This window comes from Schistocerca americana, chromosome 2 (genome assembly GCF_021461395.2).
Source record: "Schistocerca americana isolate TAMUIC-IGC-003095 chromosome 2, iqSchAmer2.1, whole genome shotgun sequence".
NCBI lineage: Eukaryota > Metazoa > Arthropoda > Insecta > Orthoptera > Acrididae > Schistocerca > Schistocerca americana.
Window position 1 is genome coordinate 251,737,930 of NC_060120.1, and position 27,126 is coordinate 251,765,055.

Consider the following 27,126-nt stretch of genomic DNA (forward strand, 5'->3'; position numbering starts at 1 on the left):
TACCCAGCAGAGAGACACCTGTTTCCCTAGTCGTCATCGTTGGAGGACATCCTGGTTATACTGGACTACTTTTTTCTGCTGGGTACGAACATTGTAGAGATTGAAGGGCACTAAGAGAATCTGAACAGGCAAGGAATTTAGCACTCAAAGAGCGTCTCATCAGCTCCACAGCCCACAAGATCGCATACAATTCCATGTCGAAGACAGTGAAGTCTTGAGGCAGTCGTACCTTGAGGACACGATCAGGTAAATAACAAAACAACCAATCCCCTATCTCGACCCATCCATAAAGACAGCAGTGAAATTGTGGTGATCAGTTTAAATGGCAAAAACAAAGTCTTAAAAACATATGGAGGAGTGCAATTCTTGTACTGCACTAAATCTAAAATCACCCTGAGCCTCTGCAGTAACCATGTTGGCAGGCGGTTAAAACCTTGGATTTGGGGCTGTATGTGCTCCACACATAATGACTCCAGCACACTGCACACTGATCCCAAATGACACTGTTGCTTGTGGATGATTGAAGAAAACGCATTCCAGGCGTACAGAAGCAATGGTACAGTATGCAGGTGAAGTCAGAGCTGTGAGGAACTTAAATGCCTGATGCACCACAAGGAGCTGCCGCCAGATAGTGAGTGGCTGTTCCCCAGCAGCAGCACAAAGACTGGATACGGGGCTGGTCCTGTAAACACCTGTGGCTAGCCTAATTCCCTCACAGCGGTTAGCGTCAATAATCTTCAGGTAAGGAGGCCTCGCCGACCCATACACTGTGCAGCCATAATCTACCCCTACAAAACTGGAGCAGACGCAACCACTCTGCTTCTCAAGACCTGTGGCTATTGCATTTCACGATATTCAGTGCCTTCTGGGTTTTGGCTTTTGGGTCTGTCAGGTGCGGTAACCAGGACAGTTTGGAGTCAAAAACAAGGCCCAGAAACCTCAATGAGTCTAAAATGTAGAACTGTGTCCCCCATATGCAAGTAAGGTAAATTAAAAATACGACGAGAATGATTAAAATGGAAACACAAATCTCTATCCTCTATATTGTAAGTTGCAACTGACAGGTCGTTGTTACAACATTGGACGAGGAACAGGAAACAGTAGACTCGTCCACAAATAAGGAGCATTGTACAGGACTCCTTACTGTATTCATGATACTGTTTGATACTATGGCGAAGAAGATAACACTTAAAACTCTAATCTGAGGAACACGATTCTCCCGCTCAAAATGATCCTGCAGCATGTCACAAACTTCGGCCCTAAAAAAGTGCTTATACAGGAAGGGCCATACGATGGGGAGGTGCTCATGAAATTCCCATTGACGGAGTGGCTCGAGAATACTGTCTCTCCAGGTAGTGTTGTACTCCTTGCTGATGTCAAAGAATATAGCGAGACAGTGATGGTTATGCTGGAAAGCCTGCTGAATCGCCGCCTCTAGTAGGGTGAAGTTTTCAACAGCGCACCGATATCTCCAGAATCCACATTGAGAACGGCTAAGGATGATGATGATGATGATGTGATGATGATGATGATGGAGTTGGGTTGAGGGGGCGCTCAACATCACGGTCATCAGCGCCCTGACGGAAAGTCAACATGAAATCTCATGGGTGGGGACAAAGGCAGTCCCCACATGCAGAGCAGTTTATAACGTACTAAAGTCTGCCGCCCTTTCCCAGCAGTTTCGGGATGAGACCTGATAGTTCACAAAATTTCACCACTCTGTTAACACTGGTATCGGTATCTGCAAGGACGGTGGCCAGATCTCCAGCAAGACCAAGGGCTGCCCTAATATCAGTAGACAGGACACACGAAGCCACAATATGCTGAACTGAAAGCGGCATGCCACAAACTTCACAGAAAGGTGGATCCTCCCCTCAGAGGAGGAAGCCATGTGTGAAAGGGCTATGCCCAATGCACAGTCTGGTAAGCAAAACCTCCTTCCAGCGGCGAGGCTGACACGAACTCAGCCAAGCTTTTGTGGTCAGTTTGAGCAACTGCAGTTTGTTGATCGACACCTGCAACCATTCAGTCTCCCACTGAGGCATGATGCATCTGTCAGAAAATGAGATAATGGTGTGCAACGGGATGGGACACTGATGGACAGCACCATCCCAACATGCTTCCTTGACAGCTTTATCAGCCATGTCGTTACCCTGTATCCCAACATGGCCAGGTACCAAGCAAAAGATCACCACCTTGCCACGGCGTTGGAGCCGCTGTAAGCAGTCATGGATGAGCTGAATCAGCGGGTCTACCAGATACATTTGGTGAAGTGCTTGGTAAATTGTTCAAGAAGATGTACTTTAAAACCCCTATCAGGGAAAACCACAGAACAACCAAGAGCATTCCCCTGCTGGGTTCCATCTGTATAAATAATGATAAAACTATGGTACATACTTAAAATAGACAAAAGGAAAGTTGTAAAAAACATATCTGGAGTACAATTTTTCGAGTACTGCATCAAGCTTAAAATCACTTTGGGCCTACAAAGACACCAAGGCGGCAGTGCATTCCATCCCTGGGTGTGTATTTTCATGCCCGAGAGATCCAGATCCTTGAGGCAGTCTGAAGCACGTATACCAAATGGCTGGGTCGCTTGGGGCCGATTCTTGAACAGTCGTTCGAAGGTGGGTTGGATCGCTGAACTAAATGCCAATGACTGGGGTGACGCTGAGATTTTCAGCCTGTCTAGCCAAAAGGATACGTCGCCGAATCCAGAGTGGTGGTTCACCCACCTCCGCACACAGACTATGAACTGGGCTAACATCCAGAGGTAGGAAGGACAGGCCGATCCATAGACCACGCACCCATAGTCTAAGTGTGATCGAACAAATGCCCTAAAAAACTGTAGGAGGCGGGACTTGTCAGCCCCCCATGTTTTTCCGCCAAAGTATTTCAAAATGTTCAACAACCAGAAGCCCTTTGTTCGTAGGTCTTTCAGGTGTGGGAAGCATGTTAAATTGGAGTCAAATAACAAACCCAAAAAGCGCACTGTGTCTTGAAAAAGTAAAATACAGTAACCCATTGTAAGCTCTGGTTGGTTAAAACTCCGACGAGCACGATTAAAATTGACACACAGTCTTCTCAGGTGAGAACCGAAAACCAGTCGTCTGGGCCCAGGTTTCCAGCCTCCTAATGGTCAGTAGTAGCTGCCTCGTCGTCGTCGTCGTCGTAAGATCAGAGGAAGAGTAGAAGATTGCAAAGTCATCCACAACAAAGAGCATCTGAAAGGATGCAGAGGAAATGCCATCGATAGCGATGGCAAACAATGTGACACTGAGGACACAGCCCAGGGGCACACCATTCTCCTGAACACAGCAATCAGACACGGCATCACCAATGCGATAACGAAAACGCCTGTCCGCGAGAAAGGATTGTATCAGAAGCGGCAGGCGTCCACATAGTTCTCATTCATGAAGTTGGCGAAGGATGTTGTAACTCCGAGTAGTGTCATATGCTTTTTCGATATCAAAAAACACACAAACTAAATGGTGTCGGCGTAACGAGGACATCTGTATCGCCGTCTCCAGTAGAATTACATTGTGAAGAGTGGAATGGTAGCACCTGAAACCACACTGGGAGCGGCTCGGGACTCGAGCAGCCAGACGAGACGGCGGTTGACCATGCGTTCAAGAATCTTACCCATACAACTAGTAAGGGCGACACTCCGATAACTGTTAGGGGCGCTACGTTCCTTACCTGGTTTCCAGAATGGAATTAAGATTGCCTCCTTCCAAGTCATGGGGTATTGTCCATCAAACCAAATCTGATTGAAACAAGAGAGGAGCTGACCTTTCGCTTCAGGGCACAGATGACGAAGCATGGTGTAATGGATTTCATCAGGTCCTGGAGCAGTGTCTCTGACTTCAGATAAAGCTGATTTCAGTTCCCACATGGGGAATGGAAGATTGTAGATTTCTTCATTACGTGAGAAAAAAATTGAGCTTCCTCATCTCTGCAGTCCGATGGAATACCTGAACAGCAGGAGCTTGTCTGGATGACTTAGTAACAGTAAAGAAGTGTCCAGCTAAAACGTGAGGAATCTCTTCTGGCGTGTCCACCAAGACCCCCATTATTTGACAAGACTGTAAGGAGATGTTGACTACAATTGCCTGAAATCCGTCTTACTGATTCCTAAATGTGCGCAGGGGAAATGGACCGATTAACAGAAGTCGTGAATTCCCTCCAGGAAGCCCTCTTCCGTTCTTTCATCACTCACCTTGCATGTGCTCTCGTAGACCTGAAGACATAAAGATTGTCTGTAGTTGGACACCTTTTCAAGGTCAGAAGAGCTGTCAATTGACAGTCATCATTCCACCAAGGTACAGGCTCCCATCCGAGGTGGTTACTAGACCTGGGGATGGACTCTGTGGCAGCCCTTTGGTTCTCATGAGTGATATGGGCCACCGCCTCTTGAGCACAATCCATTCGTTCAAAAATAGCCTGTCGACTGTACTGTAACCAATTTGCCCTTTGTATCATCCATCTGCGTCGTCTCCTGCTGGTCACTGTCCTAGGTGGCAGACGAATCCACAATCGGAAGTGGTCACTAGAATGTAAATCTGGAGCCACTTCCCTATGAACTGAATCTGCAATAGCTGAGGAACAAAAGCAAAGATCAATAATTGAAAAAGACCCTGTAGCTGTGGAAACGTGAGTCATCTGACCCGCATTCAGAAGGCAGATATCCTCAGAATGGACGAGTCGCTCGATCAGCCGACCCCTGGACCAAGTAGTAGCTGAGCCCCACAGCACATTGTGGGCATTGAAGTAGCCCACAAGATGGAATGGGCGCGGGAGTGCCTGGAAGAGGTCTGCCAGTGCATCCGCATCCAAACCTTCATGGGGGGGGGGGGGGGGGCAGGTACAAAGAACACACTGTGATATAAACAGTGAGGGAACTTTCACAGCAATTGCTTGGATGGTCGCGGTAAGCGGTTAGAGGGACAGGAGAGGAGTGGTATCTGTCATCAAGAAAAATAGTCACTCCACCTTTAGCCTTGCCTACAGTAGTATCGTCTTTCCTGTATATGTGGTAGCCCCGTAATGTAGGTGTGTCTGTGACTTTAAGATGCGTTTCTTGTAAGCAGATGCAGAAAGGTTTATCCTGGACCAGCAGCTGCAGTTCTTCCAAATGTGAGGGATATCCATTCAAATTCCACTGCAACACAGAAGTTCCTATGGAAACCATTGGTTAGCGATGGTGGTTTTTTCCTTTCTCCCTCGGAGGCGGTGATTTACTGGGGGAGGTCAGGGGGAATGTTAGCTGGTTCTGCGTTCTCTAGTTCCTCCGATTGGGAAGTCCATATCTTCAAGAGCATAGTCGCCATCAGAATGGGAGAGCGCTCGTCGATCCGAAGGCTTACCCACCGCTTTCTTGGACTTAGAACTGCTTTTAGAAGGACATTTTTCTTTACTGACAGGAGGAGGAGGCTGCCTGGGTTGCTGGGATGGCTTAGGTGGCTTCTGAAGTTGGGGAGTGGTATGTGGCTTAGGTGGTAAGTCTACTGCTGACGGCTTCTGAGCAACATCAGTTGCAAGTGGAGCGTTTCCCCCACAGGTACAGTGACAAGTGCATGTGCTCATACTTGAATCTGTGGTCTGAGTTTGTGTGAAGGCATCACACTTAGCTATTGGTGTTTTAAGGGCTGATGCAAAAGAAGTTGCAAAAACTGGTGGTTGCATGGCTTTGTAAGCCTTTTTACCTTCACCATAGGATATGCATCTCTGTACTTTCAACTCTTGCATTTTCTTTTCCTCGTTGTAAACCCCACACTTTCTGCTCCACACTGGGTGATCCCCAGAGCAGTTAACACATTTCTGAGGAAGTGTACAAGAAGTCCCTGACTCGTGAGGGAAGCATCCACAATCGCCACACATAGCCTTCCCGTTACATTCCATAGTGGTATGGCCAAATCTTTGACATTTATAGCATCGCATGGGGTTAGGAACAAACGGGCGAACTTTAAGGCAGATATAGCCAGCAAGGATATGTTCCGGTAATTCGGGAGTACTGAACATTAGAATAAACGTTGCCAATTTCTCCAATTTGCCACTGACTCTCCTCATATAATTCTGCACCTCCGTGACGCCCACATTCTTCCACTCTTCATGCAACTCCGCGGGGTCTATTTCCATTATATCAGAGCAGGTAACAACGCCCTTACTATAGTTAAGAGTGTTATGCAATTCAGCCTCGACTGGGTAGTCACCTAAGGCCTTACATCCCAGAAGCTTAGATATTTGGGTGGAATTAGCAGTTTCAACCAACAGTGTTCCATTACGTAGTCGTTTAACACTTTTCAGAGACCCAGCAATACCTTCCAATGCCTTGTTAATATAGAAAGGGGGCATCATCTTAAAGCTTCCCCAGTTTCACTTGACTACAATCAAAGTGTTATGGCACACTAATGCCCTGTTACTATTACTCGGAGACTTCTTTTCGGGAGGACTGACCAACCGAGCTCTCTTTGAGGAGTGGGTGTAGGTGTTGCCTGACAGTACACCCATCCTGTCAGGAGTAATAGTTTCATGAGACAGTTCCATAAGGATCCCACGGGACGCTAGGGAAACAACCGTCAACCCAGGCAGAGCCCTGCATGCCTGAGCAAGTCTGATTCAACTGGGGTGCGGCAGGTACCCCAGAGGTTGCTCGCTAAAGACTGTTTCACCTCAACAGCCATTCACCTCCTCAGCTTGAGGTTTTTTTTTGTAGAGGTGGGTACCTTCCTCGCAGTCCATGCGGTGAAGCCAAGACCCCCGTTCTCTGAAACGCGCAACATTCCACCACTGCACCGCACGGTTGTTGTTGAAGTATGACCAGAGCATATGGTGACAGAGGACTGTTGGCGCTTACCAGTCCCCCGCTCAGGAACCCCAGGATCGCCAAGCCTGTACTAGACAAACAAATGCTGAGCCCCTGAGGGGAACAGCTAAGGAGTTGCCTGGACTTAAACAACCAGAAAAGACTACAGTTAACCATACACTCCAGGGTCCTTCTTACACTGCTTGTTAAGGCGACGCTCAATTACTGGGACATGTGCGGTCCTTGCCTAGTTTGAGGAGAGATATCAGAATCATCTCTGTCCATGAGTTGGGAAAGTTACGTGTCTGTCATATAAGATCAAAACATTTGAAGAGGATTTCCTTTGACACAGCTAGCAAATGTTGAAGCACGCAATAGCATCAGTAGTTGCTTGAAAATGTTTTGGCACCATCTGAGCAATATCTCCAGGCATTGTCTGTTCAGCACTTCTGCTATTAGTAAACAGCTGTGTTCATCAGAAATCATCCTGGTGGCTTTGAATACTTTTGAAGAACAAGTGGAATGGTTGATGGAGCCCAGGAACACTTGCCATGACTTTTCTTGCTTTCGTTAACTATTCGGCCTTGGTTCTTGCAATTTGGAAGGCTGTAAGGTTGGCTGCTATTTGGCGGCATTTAAAGAGCCACACGCCTGTCCCAGACTGTTGAACGACACTCATCAGTCCACCAAGGTACAGGTCGCCCTCCTAAGATGATCTGAAGACTTTGGGATGGGTAAGTCAGCAGCATAATGAATCTCTCGCATAATGTGGTCTACCCATTCATGGACGCTGTCACATTGTTCAAACACAGCCAGTTAGCTGAACAGCATCCAGTTAGCCCTGCCATTTTGTTGGCCTCTGTTCAAGCAATCCCCCATCTAGTAGGTAAATGCAGAATGGGAAGCAATCACTGGAATGAAGTTTGTCACTGACTTCCCATTGAACAGAGTCTAAAAGAGCTGGACAGCGAAATGAGAGGTCGGTGGCTTAGAACGACTCCGCAGCACCACAGAAATGAGTGAGTGTGCCTGTGCTGTGAATGCATAGTTTATGAGACATCATGAGTCTCTCCAAAACCTCACTCTGAGGGCAAGTAGAGATCGAACTACACTTCTTTGATGGTCACTGAGGTCTCCCAGTAGAAGGAATGGTCAGATGGTCAGGGAGTTGTTCTGTAAGAGCACTCATAGTGTGGAGGTATACATTGTGAACAAACTGTGATTCTCTAACGGATATAACTGCAACTGCAACCACTTGCAGGTCATAGTTAGGGGGAGAGCAGTGGAGAGGTGAGCATTATTGACCAACACAGCGATTCCTCCTTTGGCCCTTTCCCCAGTCAGGTCATCCTTGTAACAGAGTGTACAGTCACTTACGATAGTAGGATCAGGCACCTTAAAACGTGTTTCATGCGAACACAACCACAGGGCTGTTCCTATGCAAGCAATTTTAGTTCCTCTAGATGCATCATGAATTCATTGATGTTCCACTGTAAGACTGGAGTAATCTACCTTTGGGGTAGCAGCACTTTCATCCCGACTTTCTGCCATGGAGTGGAGCCCTCAATGTGTGCTGGTTCAGTCTTGGAGACAGATGATTGCCCCAGTATGACACTGAGGTCCATCGTATCTAAAGATGAATTGAGAGAGGCGTCACTGGATGACGACTTCGATATCATTGTACTATTTACTTACCAACTCCATCTGAAGTGATCATTTTGCCTTCAATTTTTTACCTTGGGTGGACTTTGGAGCCACAACCACACAACCACAGCTGTGCTTGTGACTGCACTGGATGGCTTTCCAGACTGAACCTTAGGAGGAGAATGGAACTCCACAACATCGGCAAAACATGGCTTTTCTGAAGTTCTGAGCGGGGGGATGACAGCTTTGAAATAACTGCAGCAGCAGAAGTGTGTGGACAAACGCAGGTTTTAGTGCTGACACTAGAAACCTCCTTTGTGTAACAGCATTGGCTTTTTGTAATGGCTGTCTAGCCATCATTGGAGGCAGCATGGCTTTGTACATCTTAGCCTCATTATATGGAATGTACTTTGTGGTCTTAAGCTCTTGTATCTTCTGTTCTTCCAGATACACGGTGCAGTCCTGACTCCAGACAGGGTGAGCCCCAGAGCAATTCAAACACTTCAACGGTGATGAACATGGGACACCCTCGAGTGGCCATGCCACATTTGCCACAAGTAGCTTCTCTGTGACACCCAAGAGTAGTATGCCCAAGGCATTAGTATTTGAAACAGCACACTTGGTTGGGGGACTTAAGGCCTCACACTTAAGCAAAGGAAACGTGCCTTAACAGGCTGAGCAAGTTTCGTGCTTTTAAGCGGCAGGGTAGAGGCATCCCCATCCACCCTCTTCATAATATTCTGCACATCAAATTCACCTTCTGAGGCCCACTCATATTTCAGTTTCTCATTGGGAATGTCTACTAGACCCCTGCATGTCACAACCCCTTTGCTGTAATTCAAGGTGGTGTGAAGCTTAGTATCGATGGCATATTTCCCACGGCACTGTGCTTTCAAAAGGTTCTTAACTTGTTGGTAACTAGATGTTTCCACCAGCAATGTCCCATTGCACAATCACTTAACTAATTTTAAACTGCCAGAAATGACTCCTAACCATTTTTAAATATAGAAAGGCGAAACTTTCTCAAAGCAGCCCTTTTTCCTTTTTACTATTAAAAATGCATTGACTGCCAGCATGTGGTTTATTACTAGATCCAAAACTTTTAGACTTTACTCCTGGGTCAGGAGGACTGGCCCCATGAGGCCTCTTATCATATTGGATGTTAGTACCTACCAGCATGCCCACACTTTCCTCTGGGAGAAGGATGAGAAGGAGCACGAGGAGAATTTCGAGGGTTCCATCTTAGTCCCATCACCAGCCAGGGAAATAAAAATCCATCTGGACAGAGCACCACATGCCTAGGGAAGCCTTATACAACTGAGATGCAGCAGGATCCTCATAGGCTGCCTGCTAACGACTGTTCCACCTCAATAGCCATACATCTCATCAGCATGTAGCACACCTTGAGGCTGAGTGGAGTTTTCTATCATCCTTGGGTTCCGGGCGATCAAGGCAAGATCACTATTACCTGACACAACTTTCCACTGCCACACCGTACAGAGGATGCTGAAGCATCCCCAGAGCTTACAGTGACGGGACTGGTGGGGCTTACCAGTCCCCAGCTCAGGAACCCTGGGGCCGCCAAGCCCGTACCCGACAAATGAATTCTGAGCCCCTGAGGACAGATCCCATGGTGAATTCGGTAATAGCAGAAGCAGACTGATGTTAGGGATCCAGCAGGTTCCCACCTATGTACAGTAACAGAAGTAATAATAGTGACTTTGAGGTAGATACAGCTTGGTGTGATGATAATTTGCTAAAGATGTAGACAAAATATCACACTCCCAGCATCCTTCCTATAAACAGAAAGTGATCCAATGTTCAGACTAGCATAGCATGAAGTGATTTCTCACATAAATTGTAAGTGTTTTATATTATATGTAAGACTTCTAACATTTCCAGCAGATTTCTAAATTATGACAGCAGATGTCTCCGAATATGGAAGTGATATGTGACATGTTCCCATGTCTGTAATTGATTCGTGGGGTTGTGGGACTTTATTTGCTAGTTTATACTCTTCCATAGTATTCCTACATCATTTTCTGATGAATGCTAATAGGATTTTTTTCAACAAGGACACTTGTGCAGGAGGTGTTTGATATGCATCTATAAGTGTGGTATAGACATCTCATGTTTCCACAGGATTTCTAACTCATTTCTGAAGAATACAGATGTGCCTCTTTGAACAACGTGATTGTGTAGTAAGTCTCTTGCTGACAAAGGTTGTTAATGGTCATTTCAGATGGAGTCTGGTGTTGTGACTTACAGTGAACTCCACATGACAAATTCTTCCAGATTTCTATGAGTATCCGAAACCATAAGTTAACACAATCCTCGTAAATTGTGGCTGCAGAGCTAACATCCAGTAAAGTTCTAGATGTGTTCAGACAAAACAAATTTGGTGAGTATGATATCAATGTGTTTGCCCCTCTAACCAACGAAACTTGACACCCTACATGCAATTGTAAGGGTACTTGTGCAGCAAGCCTTATCTGATCCCAGGAGATGTGTTAAACGACCATGGATGAAGAGTTGTATAGATGACAGGGGGTGGTGGTGGTGGTGGTGGTGGTGGTGGTGGTAGTGTGTGTGTGTGTGTGTGTGTGGGGGGTGGGGGGGTGGGGGGGGGGGGGAATTCTACAACCAGCTAGGTGTAGGACATTGAAATGTGTGTGACTACAGTCAGGCTTTGAAATATTTCTGATTTTTTTTTCCCTTTTTTTTTTCTTCAGGTGATTGTCAACACAATATACAATCAGGTTGTGTCTGAACATTGGTGCTGTGCCTTACAGCTGTTAAATCTTTTCAACGTTTTCTACTTATGGCACTAAGTACCATTTTATGACGTTTTCATGTCAGCAATGGGGTACACTTTTCTGGTTAAATAGCATGTATGACATGAAGTTGTCACAATAGATATTCTTCCACTGTAAAGATGGTCTACGACAGAAACTGGTTGTGAATAAATCTATTGTAAGATACCACGGTGTGTATCATGCACTTCTCCAGATATATTCCTAATAACTGTCAAACTTAAGAGTTTTCAAGGATGTGAGTAGTTTGGTTTTATGAAGACTGTTCTGAGATACAAGGTGTAGCAGAACTGACTAAGCAGTTTTAAGGGAGCAAAGTAAATCTGGATGTACAAAGGAAAAATGTTTTTATTTTCTAAATTAGTACAATATACCATTTTACATTCATTTAGTTTTAAAAAGAATGTCCTCAAGATGGCGGCAGTTAGCATCAATACATTCTTGTAGACATACCTGAATTTTCGAGAATCTTTTTCACACATATCGCGGGGTATGGCATTCACTTCGTCAATAATCCACTCTTTTAATTCTGGTAGGGTGTGAGGGCGGATTTTGAAAACCCTTTCCTTCAGATGTCCCCAAAGAAAGTAGCCACAAATGCTCAAATCTGGTGACCGCACAGGCCACCCGACATCACCCGTCAAAGAGCCAAGGCGTCCCGGAAATATTTCTCTCAAAACATTAAATTAAATCCGAGCTGTGTGAGCAGTAGCTCCATCCTGTTGGTACCACAAGTCCCCCCCCACTCCAGTTCTTCAACAATCTCGTCCATTCTGGGTTGCAGAAAATTTTGCAATATTGAAACATAATGTTTGGAATTCACTATCACGGTCACTCCTTCCTCCTAAAAAAAAGTGAGGGCCCCGCCAAATTGTGATATTGCACACCACACTGTCACTTTAGGAGAATGTTGAGGTCTTTCATGAAAAATTCATGGGGAATTTTCAGCCCAGCAGCGAAAATTTTGCTCATTCGCACGCCCACTAAGACGAAAATGTGCCTCGTCACTACTGAAGAAAGCTGCATTCGGAAGGATCTGAGCAAGCATTTGCTCACACAGACTTTGGCAGTTGGCGTAGTCTGCTGGGCGTAATCCTTGAGCAATCATTATTTTGAAAGGATGGAACTTCAAATCGCATTGCAGAATCCTTCTGAAACTGCGGTCTGAAATCCCCAATGCAACAGCATGTCCTCGAGCAGAACGTTGTGGCGATTGTTGAACTGCCGTTCTCACCTGCAGCACATTTTCTGGTGTTCTGATGGATCTGTGTCGGCCGTGTGTATCTATTCTTAGTTTCCTCCAACTGCTGAACCCAAGACCGAATTGTGTTTGCATTAGGAACGGCACTGTTGCTTAGTATGTTGAACTGTCGCCGAAAAGCTTGTTGTGTAGTGATCACAGATCCATTGTTTTCATAATAAGCGTGAACAGCAAAACCACAATGTGCACAGGTCCAGACCATGTTGGCTACTTAAATGGGGCCAACAACTGAACAAAGGCAGACCACGTGCAACTGCCTACTCAGACCACAGCCCCAGCGGTAATCGATAGAAACCCCTCAGTCGGTTCTGCCACACCCTGTATTTCTGACAAAGTTTTGACTCTGAATATTTTATATGACGCATGAAATGGCGGCGAAATTGAGAAATCTGTGTGCTGCACAGCGGTGCAGTGGTGATTACATAACACTGCGCACCATACAGCCACATGTTACAGAAAAAATTGTGACAATTTGTCCCCAAACTGTAAGAAAACTACAAAAGAGTTAAAGTTGTCCTACGACACAAGCGACCAGAAAGTGCCTGCTCTTCCTGAAAGAACAATTCAGCTCAAAAATTAAAATATGGACAAGTGAAAGACAGATAAACCACACTAGTTGTCTGTGGGATGAGCACTGCCCCTGAAAACTGTCACACCATTCTGCACCATGACAGATATTGCATCTGGATGCACAAGTGTAGATTAGGCATTGAATTTTGTCAGATATGGCATCCAAATACAACGCAACACAGTACATAGTGGACATTGCATTTGATGTATGCACCACACACCAGATAGTCTGGGTATGGTGTTCAGAATAACACACCACACACTGCATAATCTAGTGGTACACTGGGTACTGCATCCCCATACATAAGGGTGCTACTAGCAGAGGGGGTTGTAGCCCTCATTCCACGTACAAGTCGTATGGTTCACCTGACCATACTTTTATTTTTCAGTCGACCTATTCTCGCAGTGAGTGCAGGCAGTTACTTGGTTACTTGTCTCATGGGACAACTTTAACTCTGTGATGGTTCAATGCATCAAAATGTCCTGCCCTAAAGTGTTTAATACCTCTCGACATTTGGGATGAAACCAAGGTGAACCCTGACATTCTTGTTACAGAAACTAGTAGCATAAATTATATTTAAAACATCACATTCCTTAGCACGATAGTTTACATGTGCTTATGTTTATTACAGAACTGATTAGGGACAATATTATGGTGGCTAAAATCTCTGATCAAATGGATTTTCAAAATGATCATTACAATATATTTGGAACCTTTATTCTCCAAAGAATACTGCATCACAGCTAGTGAATACACATGCTGCAAGTAATCTATACCTCATATTATAACATGCTTACACTGGGATGTCCTGTGCATTTTTTGTTAAGCTCTTTAACAACTGTCTCCTTAATTAGTCAATAACATGTCTTCCTCAAAGCTCTGAAATGATTTCATTCCAGTGAGATGTATGCCGAGTGGTGGTCAATATTGTGCACAGTTAGTAATTGTCCAAGTATTTACTGTAGTTCAAAAATGGCTCTGAGCACTATGGGACTTAACATCTGTGGTCATTAGTCCCCTAGAACTTAGAACTACTTAAACCTAACTAACGTAAGGACATCACACACATCCATGCCCAAGGTAGGATTCGAACCTGCGACCGTAGCGGTCACGCGGTTCCAGACTGAAGTGCCTAGAACCGCACAGCCACAAATTTCACTGTAGTCTTCACTGTTGTAACTCTGAACACAACTAGAAACATGGTTAAGGAAAACCAGCAACCTTTATCTGAGTCACAGTGTGACATGCGCAGTAGCATGTACAAGAGAGGCCAGCTGGAGCCAATGCAAAACAGTATAAAGGATATTCATGACCCAGAAGCCACTGGCTTCCTGCTGCAGGTAACTGAGGCACCATCCATGGTTGGCAACCTCAGATGGAAGTGCCTCAAGCTTCTGAATGGTGAACTACTTGAATGAGCCACGCGTCCTGGCCATAGTGGCCGAGGTTTAGTACAGTGTGAATTACTACAGTCATAGTAGATGTGTTGTGAGATTTATTACTTTTCTAATTCTAAATGTCAATCATGACACTGCCAGATACACCTTCTAATGTTGGTTTAGTAATGTTTTTGCATTTTGCAGTGTTGAGACTCTTTGCTCCTACTCCATTGGCTGTGTTATATTCCTCTGTCATAAATAATATTTCACCATAGATTTCTATGTCTTTTGATCAATGCTTATTGAATTTTTAAGCATTTAAGAATAATGGATTCAGTAAATCTGGCATTCTTTCAAGGTCTCTATCCCTGTCTTTTTATCATGTGCTTGGTTAAAACTTATACGCTGCATGCCTGATGTGTATGGTTTTTTCCCATATGGTTTTATGCATTTCAATGATACCATCATCATCATCATCATCATCACTGTCATCTTTCTGAATAGCTGTCCTCCTTGAATCACACCCTGAAATGATTGAGTAGTTGGTTTAAATGCTTTTTCCAAAAAGACTTGGCTTCAACTCTTCTTTTTTCAGCAGAAATGGCTGCTTCTTGGGGATATTTCATGGAGATTTCAACAAAAACTCACTGGACATTTTTTTAATGTTAGGCATGGCTGGATTAGGGTCCTTAGTAAACTGTAATGTCATGAAATTTGTTGCATATTAATCAGCAATCTTCATCATAGAAGAAAATGTGGTCATTCACCACTCTGCTTATGTTTTTGGTGGTATGTGTGCGTCTTCTTTCTGTAATGTCTCACACTGCCTTCACAATGAAAATAAAAAATGAGGAACTGCACGTGACGTCGGCAGGTTATTGTGACATGAGACTTCGTCAAGTAAAGCACAGCAATATATATGTCTACTCTGTAACTGTTTCAGGGCGATTTGTTACAGTTTTGCTGTACCGTGTAAGTGTGTGGGGTGGAGTGTTATATAGTACTCCACTGTGCAGTACACACATTTCCAACTTTACCATCACTATAAAATACTCAAGGTATGAAATTTGTCACAAATACTTCATAGTACCCTCCATGACACTAAATTCTCCACAGTTTTGAACAACTCTAAGTTTAAAGATTATTGGAAACATTTCAATTTCTCACTACAGTTGATTATATTTCAATGTCCTTCAATCTACCGGACTTTTAGAAATCCTGCAACCCCCCCCCCCCTCCACCCGCCCTCCCTCCCCAAAGCCTATATGGGTAATCATTTCCCATCACATGTCCTCACTCTTGCTATTGGGATCAGCAAAAGGCTTTCTGCACAAGCTCCTATATAACTGCATGTAGTGTAAGGGTCAAAGGGTCTTGCATCTTTTTGAGGGAAACACGTTGATGTCATAGTCACCAAATTTGTTTTATCTGAACACATCCATAACTTTAGTGGACATTACCTCTGTACCCACGATTTACGGCAGTTGTGTAAAAATATCCTTAGGAATCTGGAAGAATCGGTCATCTGGAGTTAGTGTAGGTTGTAACAGCCAATCCTCACTATCGTAACCACTGACAACCTTTGTCGGCAAAAGTCTACTTTGTGAAAGGAGACACATTGGTATTAATTGGAAATGAGTCAGAAATCCTGTGGAACCATCATCACATGTCTATACCACATACATATGTGCACCTTCTGACATGCACCCTTGTTGGAGAAATTATGCCAGTTGGAGGAATCATACCAGCATTCACCAGAAAATGATTTAGAAACCCTATGGAAACACGTAATCTTGCTTGCAGAAGTCCCACTATCCCACCAATCTATTAGAAACTCGTTTTACATCACTCACACCTCCAGATTCCTCTAGCCACAATTTAGAAATCCACTGTAAACGTTAGACACCTTACGTATAAAGTAAAACACAATTTAGGTGAGCACTCAACTAAAAATCACTTAAAATAACATGCTAGCCTGGACTTTGGATCACTTTCCATTTATAGGAAGGATGATTAGAATTTATATTTCGTCTATATCAGTAACAAATTCCCATCACACCAAGGCATACCTACAGCAAAATGAGTATTAATTAAAGAATAATACTGTCACCTGTCACAAAGTATGCAGATATGGTGCCAGAGGCAGTATGGCATGACTTTATTACTACTACTACTACTACTACTACTACTACTACTACTACTACTTCTTGTATCTAGCTGGGAACCTGTTTGGATACATAATATTAATCTACTTCTACTACCTTACTGAATGCACCATATACTATACTGTATGACATTATGAAATGAATGCACTATTACAAGAACTGTAAGTACTCTACCACCTCTGCCATATCAACCACACACCTTTAAGAACTATTACAGCACATTTTCCTGCACAAGCATCTATATAATTAATCAGAAATTATTTAGAAAACCCTTCGAATTGTTTGATATTCATATCAGTTGTTTATGTGCATTTGAGATGTGGGACATTGGTAGTCCAGTATAACAAACTGTGTTTTGTCTTCCAGCAGAATGAGTGTCTGTGGCACGAGGATTGAGTCATGCTACATCGGGGTGTAGTTCACTGTAATGATGGCCTAACACATGCAACCATGACACTCTCACTATCCGTTATGTTAAATGTTAGCTACTGGATGTAGGATATTACTGTCATGTGTAGATGTAATGTCGTTTGTAGATGAACTGTCGTGTGTGGATGAACTATATAAACTATGGGGAATTAGCTGCAGCAAATGCGCTACTGTGAAGAGCTGCACCAAAATCCTAAAACAATCTTCCGTTATATTTGGTATAGTTGTAAAATATGTACACATTTCTCTAGGCATCATCGGTGGAGTCAAACTACTACATTCCTCCACTATCATGTCTGAACGAAGAGATGAAATTAGGATCCTGTTTGCTTGTTAAACAATTTTGAAAGTTTTACATAATTGTCATGTAATCTCTTAATAAACATTTCTTGTGATCAAGTAATGATACTTTAATGATGGGCAACCAACTATGTGCTTCCATATGATCCCCGATTTCACCTGCCCTCAAGGTCCTTATGCTAGGTATATGTTGCGCAGTCTGTCACAAATGTAATTTCTATAAAATTTCCCGTTAATGGTTTGCAAAAGAATCTCCAGATACCTCTGAATTGCTTTGCTGCATCCAACCCATTAAGTTGTCTCATTAGAAAAATCATCATGTGATATTTACATGACAGCATGTGTAGAAACTGTCCACTGCCCATTTTTACACACAGAGAAGAAAAATTGGCTTTTTGATATCATTTGTAAAGTTTAAAAAACTACTGAACAACGACAATGCTAGACCATGCAGCATGCACTTATACCTATATAAAGCGTGCATTTTCATTTCATCAACACAGTTCAATTTGTACCACATCATAGCAACCTACATTTCTGTGAAATATATAATGCTGCTTAAAAACGACGGTTACATCTAAAAGCTAATGTGTGAAGCATCTTGGCTGGAATAACATGCCTCTGTAGTGAATGGGAGCTAGCAGTGACAAAAATGCCTGAACCAATTGCAAGAACGGAGTAGCAGTGCATAATACCTCCGCACCTACCTGGTCCACCGAGGTACGTGTGTCTAAGAAGTTTAGTAACTGATTACAGCTACTTTAGAGGCACTGTGTTCAGTATTCTTTCGAATATTAATAGGTTTCGTATTCAAATGCTGTGAACCATTACTGTCATACATTTTTTTTTCATCATATGTATTTGTGATGTTTTTGAGTGTTGTGATTCGACTTGCAAATAAGTATAAATGTGTTTCACTCTCAAATTTGTTTGATGTATGTCTAGTGTGCATATAAGTTTGCACATCTGATGGCTCTGCCATGGCTGGCCATGACAGAGACAGGTTACTGCTTATGTTTATAGCTACCACAAATTACACTCAATTTTTTGTGGTGAATTTTACATCCTTTGGCTCCTGAGCCATGGCACAAGTCTTCCCCCAGGAGAACACATGTGCATCACCCAGTTTTTTAATTTTCTTGGAGAACATACTCTGCTGAAAAAGTTGTAAAATCTTCACGAATAAGATCATTCTACTGACAAGTGAGGTGACAGGTAGTTTCTAATTGTAAGAGTATATGATAAATTCAAACCAAGTGAAACACATGTGCATCATAAAGGGTGTCCAAACAGTTTACATCTACATAGATTCTCTGCAATCCACCGTACGGCAAGCGGTGCAGGGTACCCGATACCACTACTAGTCATTTCCTTCTGTGTTCCACTCGCAAATATAGCAAGGGAAAAATGAAAATCTACATGCCCCCATATAAGCCCCAATTTCTTATATCTTATCTATCTGGTCCTTATGCGCAATGATTGCTGGAGACAGCAGAATCATTCTGCAGCCAGCTTCAAATGGTAATTCTCTAAATTTTCCCAATAGCGTTCTTTGAAAAAAATGTCACCTTCCCTTGAGGGATTTCCATTTGATTTCCTGAAGCATGTCCAAAACGTGTGTGTTGCTCATACCCACCAGCAACGAATTTAGCAGGCCACTTCTGAATTGCTTTGATGTCTTCCTTTAATCCGCCCTTGTACAGATCCCAAACACTTACAGTACTCAAGAATACGTCACACTAATGTCCTATATGCAGTCTCCTTTACAGATGAACCACACTTTCCCAGAATTTTCCTGAGAAACCGAAGCTGACCATTCACTTTCCCTTACACAATCCTCACATGCTTGTTCTATTTCATATCACATCAATACACAAAAACACAGTCCCCCCCCCCCCCCCCCTTCCATCAACAAAGCAAGCATGTACTACTCTCGAATGCAGATGATCATAAAGGTGCTGAATGGCATCCAGCAATAGACTGTCCAAAGCATCTTGCACCTTTTATTGCAATTCTGCCATGTTTCTTGCAGATTCTGGATAATGAGTAAGTTCCCACTTCATCATGTTCCACAAGTGTCCAAATGGTGAAAGGTCTGGTGATCTCACCAGCCAGGGAAATTGTACACCACCATGCTTCACAGCAGCCATATGTAGACATGCACTGCCCTGGGAAAAAGGCACATTGCCTTTATGTTGAAGAAACTGCAGTAGCATGACCATAACAGCCTGTGCAATGTAGCAGGCACTGGTTACTTTACCATGTAGAAACACCAAATGTAGCCCCAAGTTGTAACTGATGTCACTAACCCCTCCCCCACTGGAAGCCGAGGATGGGACAGGTGTCATGGGCGAATGCACAACAGAATAGGCAGTTCATCAGGCCTATGCCATACACGTATATATAAATCAATCACATATACACAAAACATACTCTCAGAGCCTTTCTACTCTCCAGTCAACACTTTCAGGATGCCAGATTGTCCATGGGAATATTTGCACATATTCTTATTCTTGCCGCAAGAAAACATTTCCCAATGGTCCCTGATGACACAGCAGGTGCAAAATATTACCAAATTTCGTCCCTGAATCATGTTATCAGCCACCATTGCTCACACAGTCTGTATACCTCAATGTGTATTTGTACTGCACGTGTCCAGAATCTGCTCTACAGTTTGGGAATGTTCCACAAGCACACAGCTGAAAACATTGATTCACCACAGAGGGTAAAGCATAAGTGTGCTCCTTGAATTTCAAATCCTCCCCTTTCCTCTCTCAATACAATCAAATAGCAGCTTTAAGTATTCCCATCAGGTGTAACAAACAAAGAGTGCTTGTTGGAGTATGTATTACTGTAATTTGCTGACAACAAACTTAGACTAGAATTTGTAACTGATTAGCTACCCCCTCTGGAATCTGAAGAGGTTGTGTCTTTCGTTAATAGAAGCTGATAATATGTATTGTATATCTTGTTTCTTACCTATATGAGATCCCTTGAACCATTTGAAATATCATATATTGGAGTAAGATTCTTGACCTACAATTTGTGAAGTGTTAGTTGTCCTTCTCACATATGTAGAAAGCGGGTATGTTATCTAGTACAGCTGCCTGTGTGGACCCAAACGTTGCACCCTGATCTGTCTTTTTGTGGTACTTGTAGCCTGTACTGAATGCAAATGTCTGTGGTCATCTCCTGATGCAACATCATTGCGTAGTTCAACATATGATGTGTATACATCCTAATCTATATAGGAGTAGCTCGGCTTCAATACAGCACATATAAGGCTAGTCATGGTCATTGGTTATTAAGCAACACCAAGAAAAACTCATAAAAGTTGGCTTTTTTTACAAGGTCTGTTCAAAAAATTCTGGAACATTCATCATTTCGCACCAATGGTGCGTTGGAGCAAAATGCGGATGGCATCTGTGCACATGTCGGTGTTTAATGTGTAACTGCCAGAAGTTCCACTGTTGTATGGCTGTTAAGTTATTGTTCACTGCTGTAATGGGTAGAACAATGTTGCACAGATTGCGAATTCCGAGATGGCAGAGTTAGAGGAGAAATGTATCTGCATTAAATTTTGTGTGCAACCCAAGAAAAACTTTATAGACACACACCAAATGATGCCAGAAGCCAATGGCAATAAGTGCTTTGGCCATACTTGTGTTATGAATGGTTCGAACGTTTTAAAAATGGTTGGATGGAAGCTAAAGACAACTCGTTCAGGATGCCCTTTGACATCTACTGCTCATCGACACGTCAACGAAATTGTGCATGCCAATCAAACACTGACTGTCCAAAGCGTTGCAGAAAAAAGTAACTTTTCGCCTGGATCATGTCATAAAATCCTAACACAGCATTTTGGAATGCATCGTGTTGCTGCCAAGTTCGTCCCACAGCTCAATCTGTGACGAGCTTTTGCATCGTGCAAATGATAATGAGATGTTCTTTAAGAGAATTGTAACTGGTGATGAGACGTAGGTCTACGGTTATGCAAGGTTTAGTCTCCACAATGGATTGGGAAAGGTTCTCCAAGACCAAAAAAGGCTTGTCAGGTCAGGTCAAATGTCAAAACCATACTGATACTTTTTGTTTTTGCTTTGAAGGATTAGTTCATCTCGAATTCGTACCACAGGGACAAACTGTTAATTGATGGTACTACCGAGACGTGTTGTGATACCTGCGGGAAAATGTGAGAAGGAAACGGCCAGAAATGTGGCGAGACGATTCATCGCTCTTGTATTACAATAATGCAACCGTACAGTCATTGCTGTTGATGCTTGACTATTGCACAGAAAGTGAAATCACTGTGCTGCCTCATTCTCTGTACTCTCCAGACCTGGCCCCTGCAGACTTCTTTTTAATTTCTGAAGTTGAACACCTCACTGAAAGGACAAAGCTTTACAACGATAGACAAGATAAAAGAAAATTCGTAGACGGCACTTCGCACGATCCTGCAAGAGGTGTACCTAGACTGCTTCCGGAAGAGGAATCTGCCTTGGCAATAGGGTACACTGCTTCCGGAGGAGGAATCAGCATTGGGAACAGTGTATCAATTGAGGAGGAGAGTATTTCGAAGGAGACCATGCACAATAAGTACAAGGAATGGGTAGAAAAATTTTGCAGACAAAGTTCCGAAATTTTTTGAACAGATCTCTTATCCCATGTTGCTATGTCTGGGACCACTTCACATACGTGACAGTGCATTCAGAATGGCATCACAAACATAAGCTATGCACTGTAATGAAAAAACAGTGTGAACAGGACCGCAGCTACTGATAGCTTCTGTTTACATCATTTATTCAATCCAAGCACTTTGTAATTTGATAAAACATTTTGTTAGTTCCACGTTGATATTGTCGTATGTGGTGGCACTGATACTCCCTTTCATCTGATAAATACCATTTTGAGTGGCCGCCCTAGGTACTGCCTACACCGAGGTTGACCCCTCATCCAAGGCCGAGTTTAGCAATTTATTTTTGCCTGAGTTGTTAACCATTCTTCTTTCAAAGAAGCACCATGAGTGGTGAATTTTGAGTAAAAGTTGTGCAGTTCTTCACTAATGTAGTTCCAAACCCCATAGCATCTCTCATTTCACCAGCTTTCGATGGCCCTTAACAATTACGTTCTTTCATTGAAAAATTCTGTAGTTAGTAGCAAAATACTTAGGTAATGAAATTTGGATAGTAACCATACGGTAAAATACTCCCCTCTTTGCATGCTATCATTCGCCAAAACCTCTAACTGATATCTCAAACCATTTATGAAATACGTGGAATGATGTGGATATGCCATCTTGGCTTTATCGCTGGCGCAGCACAATCACAGGCGTGTGTTACGTCAGATCAGTTGTCGCAAGATTGGTGACAGATAGAGACCTCCACCCAAGTCTAAAGAAAATTTCAATATGTTAGCTAAATTTCATACATAGCAACATATTATGTAACATGTGCCAAATGCAAAATCATAATGACCCCTATTTTGTATTGAAAACTTTTTTGAATATCACGCAGTGCCTTACTTCCACATAAATATCACAATAACTATGACCTTTAACAAAATGATGAGCACATCATCACAAACCTGACACATAAAGCTACAGGTAAAGCAAAAATGATTTATTTTTACCAAATAGTTTCTGTAAAATCATTTGGTAAGGACTGTAGGGTGTGCACCTCGAGTCTGTCATTGCCAACTGGCCAAAGGTGGCAGACACTTGTTGATCTCCCATTCCGAGCAAATGAGTGAACTCACATAGCGCTCTGGATGAAAATTGGATGGGTCAGTTGATAGGACATGTTCTGAGGCATCAAGGGATCACCGATTTAGTATTGGATGGCAGCGTGGAGGGTAAAAATCATAGAGGGAGCAAGAGATGAATACACTAAGCAGATTCAGAAGGATGTAGGTTGCAGTAGGTACTGGGAGATGAAGAAGCTTGCACAGGATAGAGTAGCATGGAAAGCTGCATCAAACCAGTCTCTGGACTGAAGACCACAACACAAGAGCAAAAACACAAGTGTTAGGTTGCTAGTGTTACACTCATGAAAATATGCAGTAACTTTGTGGGACTCAACTTGTTCATGATCTTAAGCAGGTGACTTGTTTCATTCTTTACAGTAGTTACATATTGTCAGATGCATTCTTCTTCATTCTTTTGCAGCAATAACAACTTACGTCAGTATGGTTCTTGATGTTCAATGGGTTTGTGGGAAGGTACACCTTAAGCGTAAGATTTCCAGTATCCTGCTGCATAAGAGTTGATGCAGCAATGAGTCAACACTATACTTACCTCACATGATGATCGGGATGTTGAGGGACCACTTTGCACCACAGTTGATGAAGACTTGACTGAAAGGCACACTACATCTGTGTCTTCCGCTGGGGCACAATCTGATGTGGGGTCTTGTGTTACACAGGCCTCTCCCGGGGATGATGTGTGAGCCACAGGCTCCGACTGTCTTGAGGCACTCCTCCCTAACTCCTCTTGTTGAACTGCAGTACCACTTGCAGACAAACGCAATACTGTAATGCTCGATGGTGACTGTTCTGTAGCTCCAATTGCATGAATACTATCAATACCCTGAACACTGTCTGATCTGTGTGGCAGTGATGACACTTCAGTTATATGTCCATTAAAGGGGTCTGACTGTTGTAGAGGCACCTGAACCACTGGGGAAACTCCTGCACTACTCATATCACTAATGTCATGTGGTGTCCGCACACGCAATCTGGCTACCATAGGTTCTGCATTACCACTGCTTTCTTGGCCATCCCTCGTTCTTCTTGCTGAATGGAAATATTCATCCTCAGTACCAATGGCCACACTACGCATGGGGGGCATGTTGGTGGTCTGATATCCACTGCCGCTCAGCTGCTGAAAGACAAAAGAATATGTCAAATATCCAAATATATATTCTCTAAAAATGGTTTGGTAAATTACGCTATCTGGTGAAAAGTATGTGGACACTTATTAGTAAACATTTATATGGGGTGTTGTTATCACTCACATTTAATGGTGGATTGATTCTGTTAGGGACGCTTTCATTGAGGTGCCTGAATATCTGTAGAGGAATGGCAGCCTATTCCTTCTCAAGAGCCAAAAACCACATAAGGTAGTGACCCTGCAGTTGAGAACAAAGTTGATGTTCCAACTCATTCCAAAGATGTGCCATTGACCTCAGGTCAGGACTTCAGGTAGGTCAGTTCATTTCAGGAATGATATTTTCCAAAAACCATTGCCTCACAGACACTGCTTTATGACAGGGTGCACATTCATGCTGATAAAATCAGTGATCACCTCCAACTATTCCTTTATTGTGCTCAGTACAAAATGCTATAAAATGTGTTCCTACCTTTTTGCATGTTGTGTTTTCTTAGGCACAATAAAGGACACACACTATCTACAAAAAACGACCCTGTATTGTAATATCACCTCCGCCATACTTCACTGTTGGCACTACACATAATGGCATATAATGTTCTCCAGACATTGGCAAAACCTAAACCATTCCATCAGATTGCCACGTGGTATAGTGTGATTCGTCACTCCAAATCACTCATTTCCAGTCATTTAATGTCCAGTGGTATCACTCTACACACCACTTCAAGCGTTGCTTAGTAGTGGCTACAGAAATAAGTGGCTTACGAACAGCTGCTGAATTATTGTGCCCCATTCTTACCAACTTTGTACACATTGTGCTAGCTCGATTACTGGAAGTACTAGTGATTTCTTCTGCTGATTTCAGGTGATTTTTTACAATCACCCTTTGCAATGCTCATCAATCCTTGTCTGTCATCACACGAGGTTTGACAGGTCTTGGTTTAGCTGTTATTGTTACTTGGTGTTTCCACTTCACAATATTATCACAAACAGTCTACTTGGACAGCAGGGTTGCAATGTCCCTGATGGACTTCTTACTCACATGGCTATCCCATGTTTGAAGTCACTGAGCTCTTTGTATCAACCCATTCTGCTGTTACTGCACCTTTACTGATAAAACAATAATCCCTGCCTCCTTTTATACTGACATATTTGCCTCTTGCGATATCTAGCTGTAAATTTCACCTCCCGCAGGTGTGTCCAGATACCTTTGATCAGATAGCGTAGTTGGGTTGCATAAAAAACTAGGAAAGGCATGCAAATATTAGATGTCAGGGGATTCTTATAATGAAGTGGCAAATTACTCTACATGCATATACACACTTCTACATCTACAGCTTCAATTTTATTCTGCAAACTACCTTACCGTAATAGATCCTCTCTAATTCCATTCACAAATTGTGCATAGACAGAATTATCGCTGGTAAGCTTCTGTGAATTTCGAACTCATTTCTCTAATATTTAATATCATGGTAATTTTGTAAGGTGTGTGTGTGTGTGTGTGTGTGGGGTAACATAGCTTTACCCTTCTTGAAACATACCAAATTTTGAAAGTAGTCTCTCAATGACACACGATGCTGTGTCATCTACATTGAATAAGCACCTCTGTGACACACTAGCGCTCATTAAATGATTGGTGACAAAACATCCACAGCTCTTTCTCGATACTTCTCAGTCTACGTCATCAATCTCAGGCAATAAGCATTCCAGAAAGATGAACAACACAGAGGAAGAGTGCTGCAAAAGACTTCCTCTGTGAGTTGTAATGACGCAGTACATTCAAGACATGAACACACATTAACTATACGCACATTGAAGAGATGAAGGCACAACATAATTTTCTTTCTTTGATTTATCAATTTGATAAATAATTCAGTTTTTAAGTATCTCAATGTATACACAAACATTGTGTAAATGTAGTGCCATCAGGTAGTGGTCAAGGGAACTACTTGTGTAGAGGCTTTTATATTATTTTCTGTGCAATGTTGTAAATTTATTACTTTTATGATATATTTTCTTAAAGGCTCAAATAACATGCAAACAACAGAATGTATAGTATGAAACAAAATATACATATAAACAATTCTGTTAATGTCTCAAAGAAAACTGCACTGGTTATTTGAGGTTATTTTGTTGATACAAGAGATGTGCAGTAGTAGTGTGTAGTGGAAAGTGAGGGTTGCAGTATGCATAAATACAGCTGCGTACACTTGCAGTGCTTTGAGAAAGTACATGACTCAACACATACATAATGGCAATCTAGCGACATGTCAGCATAATAAATCTATCACAATGGATTATTTAACAAGAAAGCACCACTGAGATCTTGAGGAAGAATGTTAGAGAAAGACAATATGCCACTAAATTCATAATGTCTACTGTAATACATATATCAGCTAAGTTAAAGAACATTGTGTTAAATGTAGCTTCTCAATTACTCTTTCCGAATTTTTTTATATCAATTCACTGAAAGTCTGTTCAATGGAACTTCCCCCTTTTTTTGTTGATCATGTTTCCTACAACCTACGATCATAAAACCACAGTAGTCATTACTTGAAACAGGAATATAAATTTGATACAGTAACTGTATTTGGCACTGTTTCCCATAAGTCCAACCCCTCGTCCAAGTCGTGGGAGATGGGCAACGGCACAAAGTAGGGGACTGCCTATAGGGGCGATGTACAGCGGGGACTTCGTGTGCCCCAGGACCGCTATGGTAGCTGGGAAGGCCCTATGGGAACCCTGAAACGTGACGGCTAACGGGACTCTGGTGAAGCTGCGATAGGCCTAGCAAGCCAGTAGTGGATAAATCAACTGCTTTCAAAAAGGGAACATGCCTCGGATCACGGAACGGATTTAAAGGAAACCGACCAAGC

General features: G+C 42.8%; 1 protein-coding gene across 2 annotated transcripts in view; it reads right to left on the reverse strand.

Annotated features, from left to right (window-relative positions):
* Nucleotides 1-27,126, reverse strand: part of LOC124593696 (nascent polypeptide-associated complex subunit alpha, muscle-specific form-like) — a 338,173-nt gene that overhangs the window by 142,403 nt on the left and 168,644 nt on the right. For both annotated transcript variants that reach the window (XM_047131999.1, XM_047131998.1), the window contains exon 3: nucleotides 23,660-24,244. In XM_047131999.1, coding sequence (XP_046987955.1) covers nucleotides 23,660-24,244 — 585 coding nt within the window. The remainder of the gene's footprint in view (nucleotides 1-23,659; nucleotides 24,245-27,126) is intronic.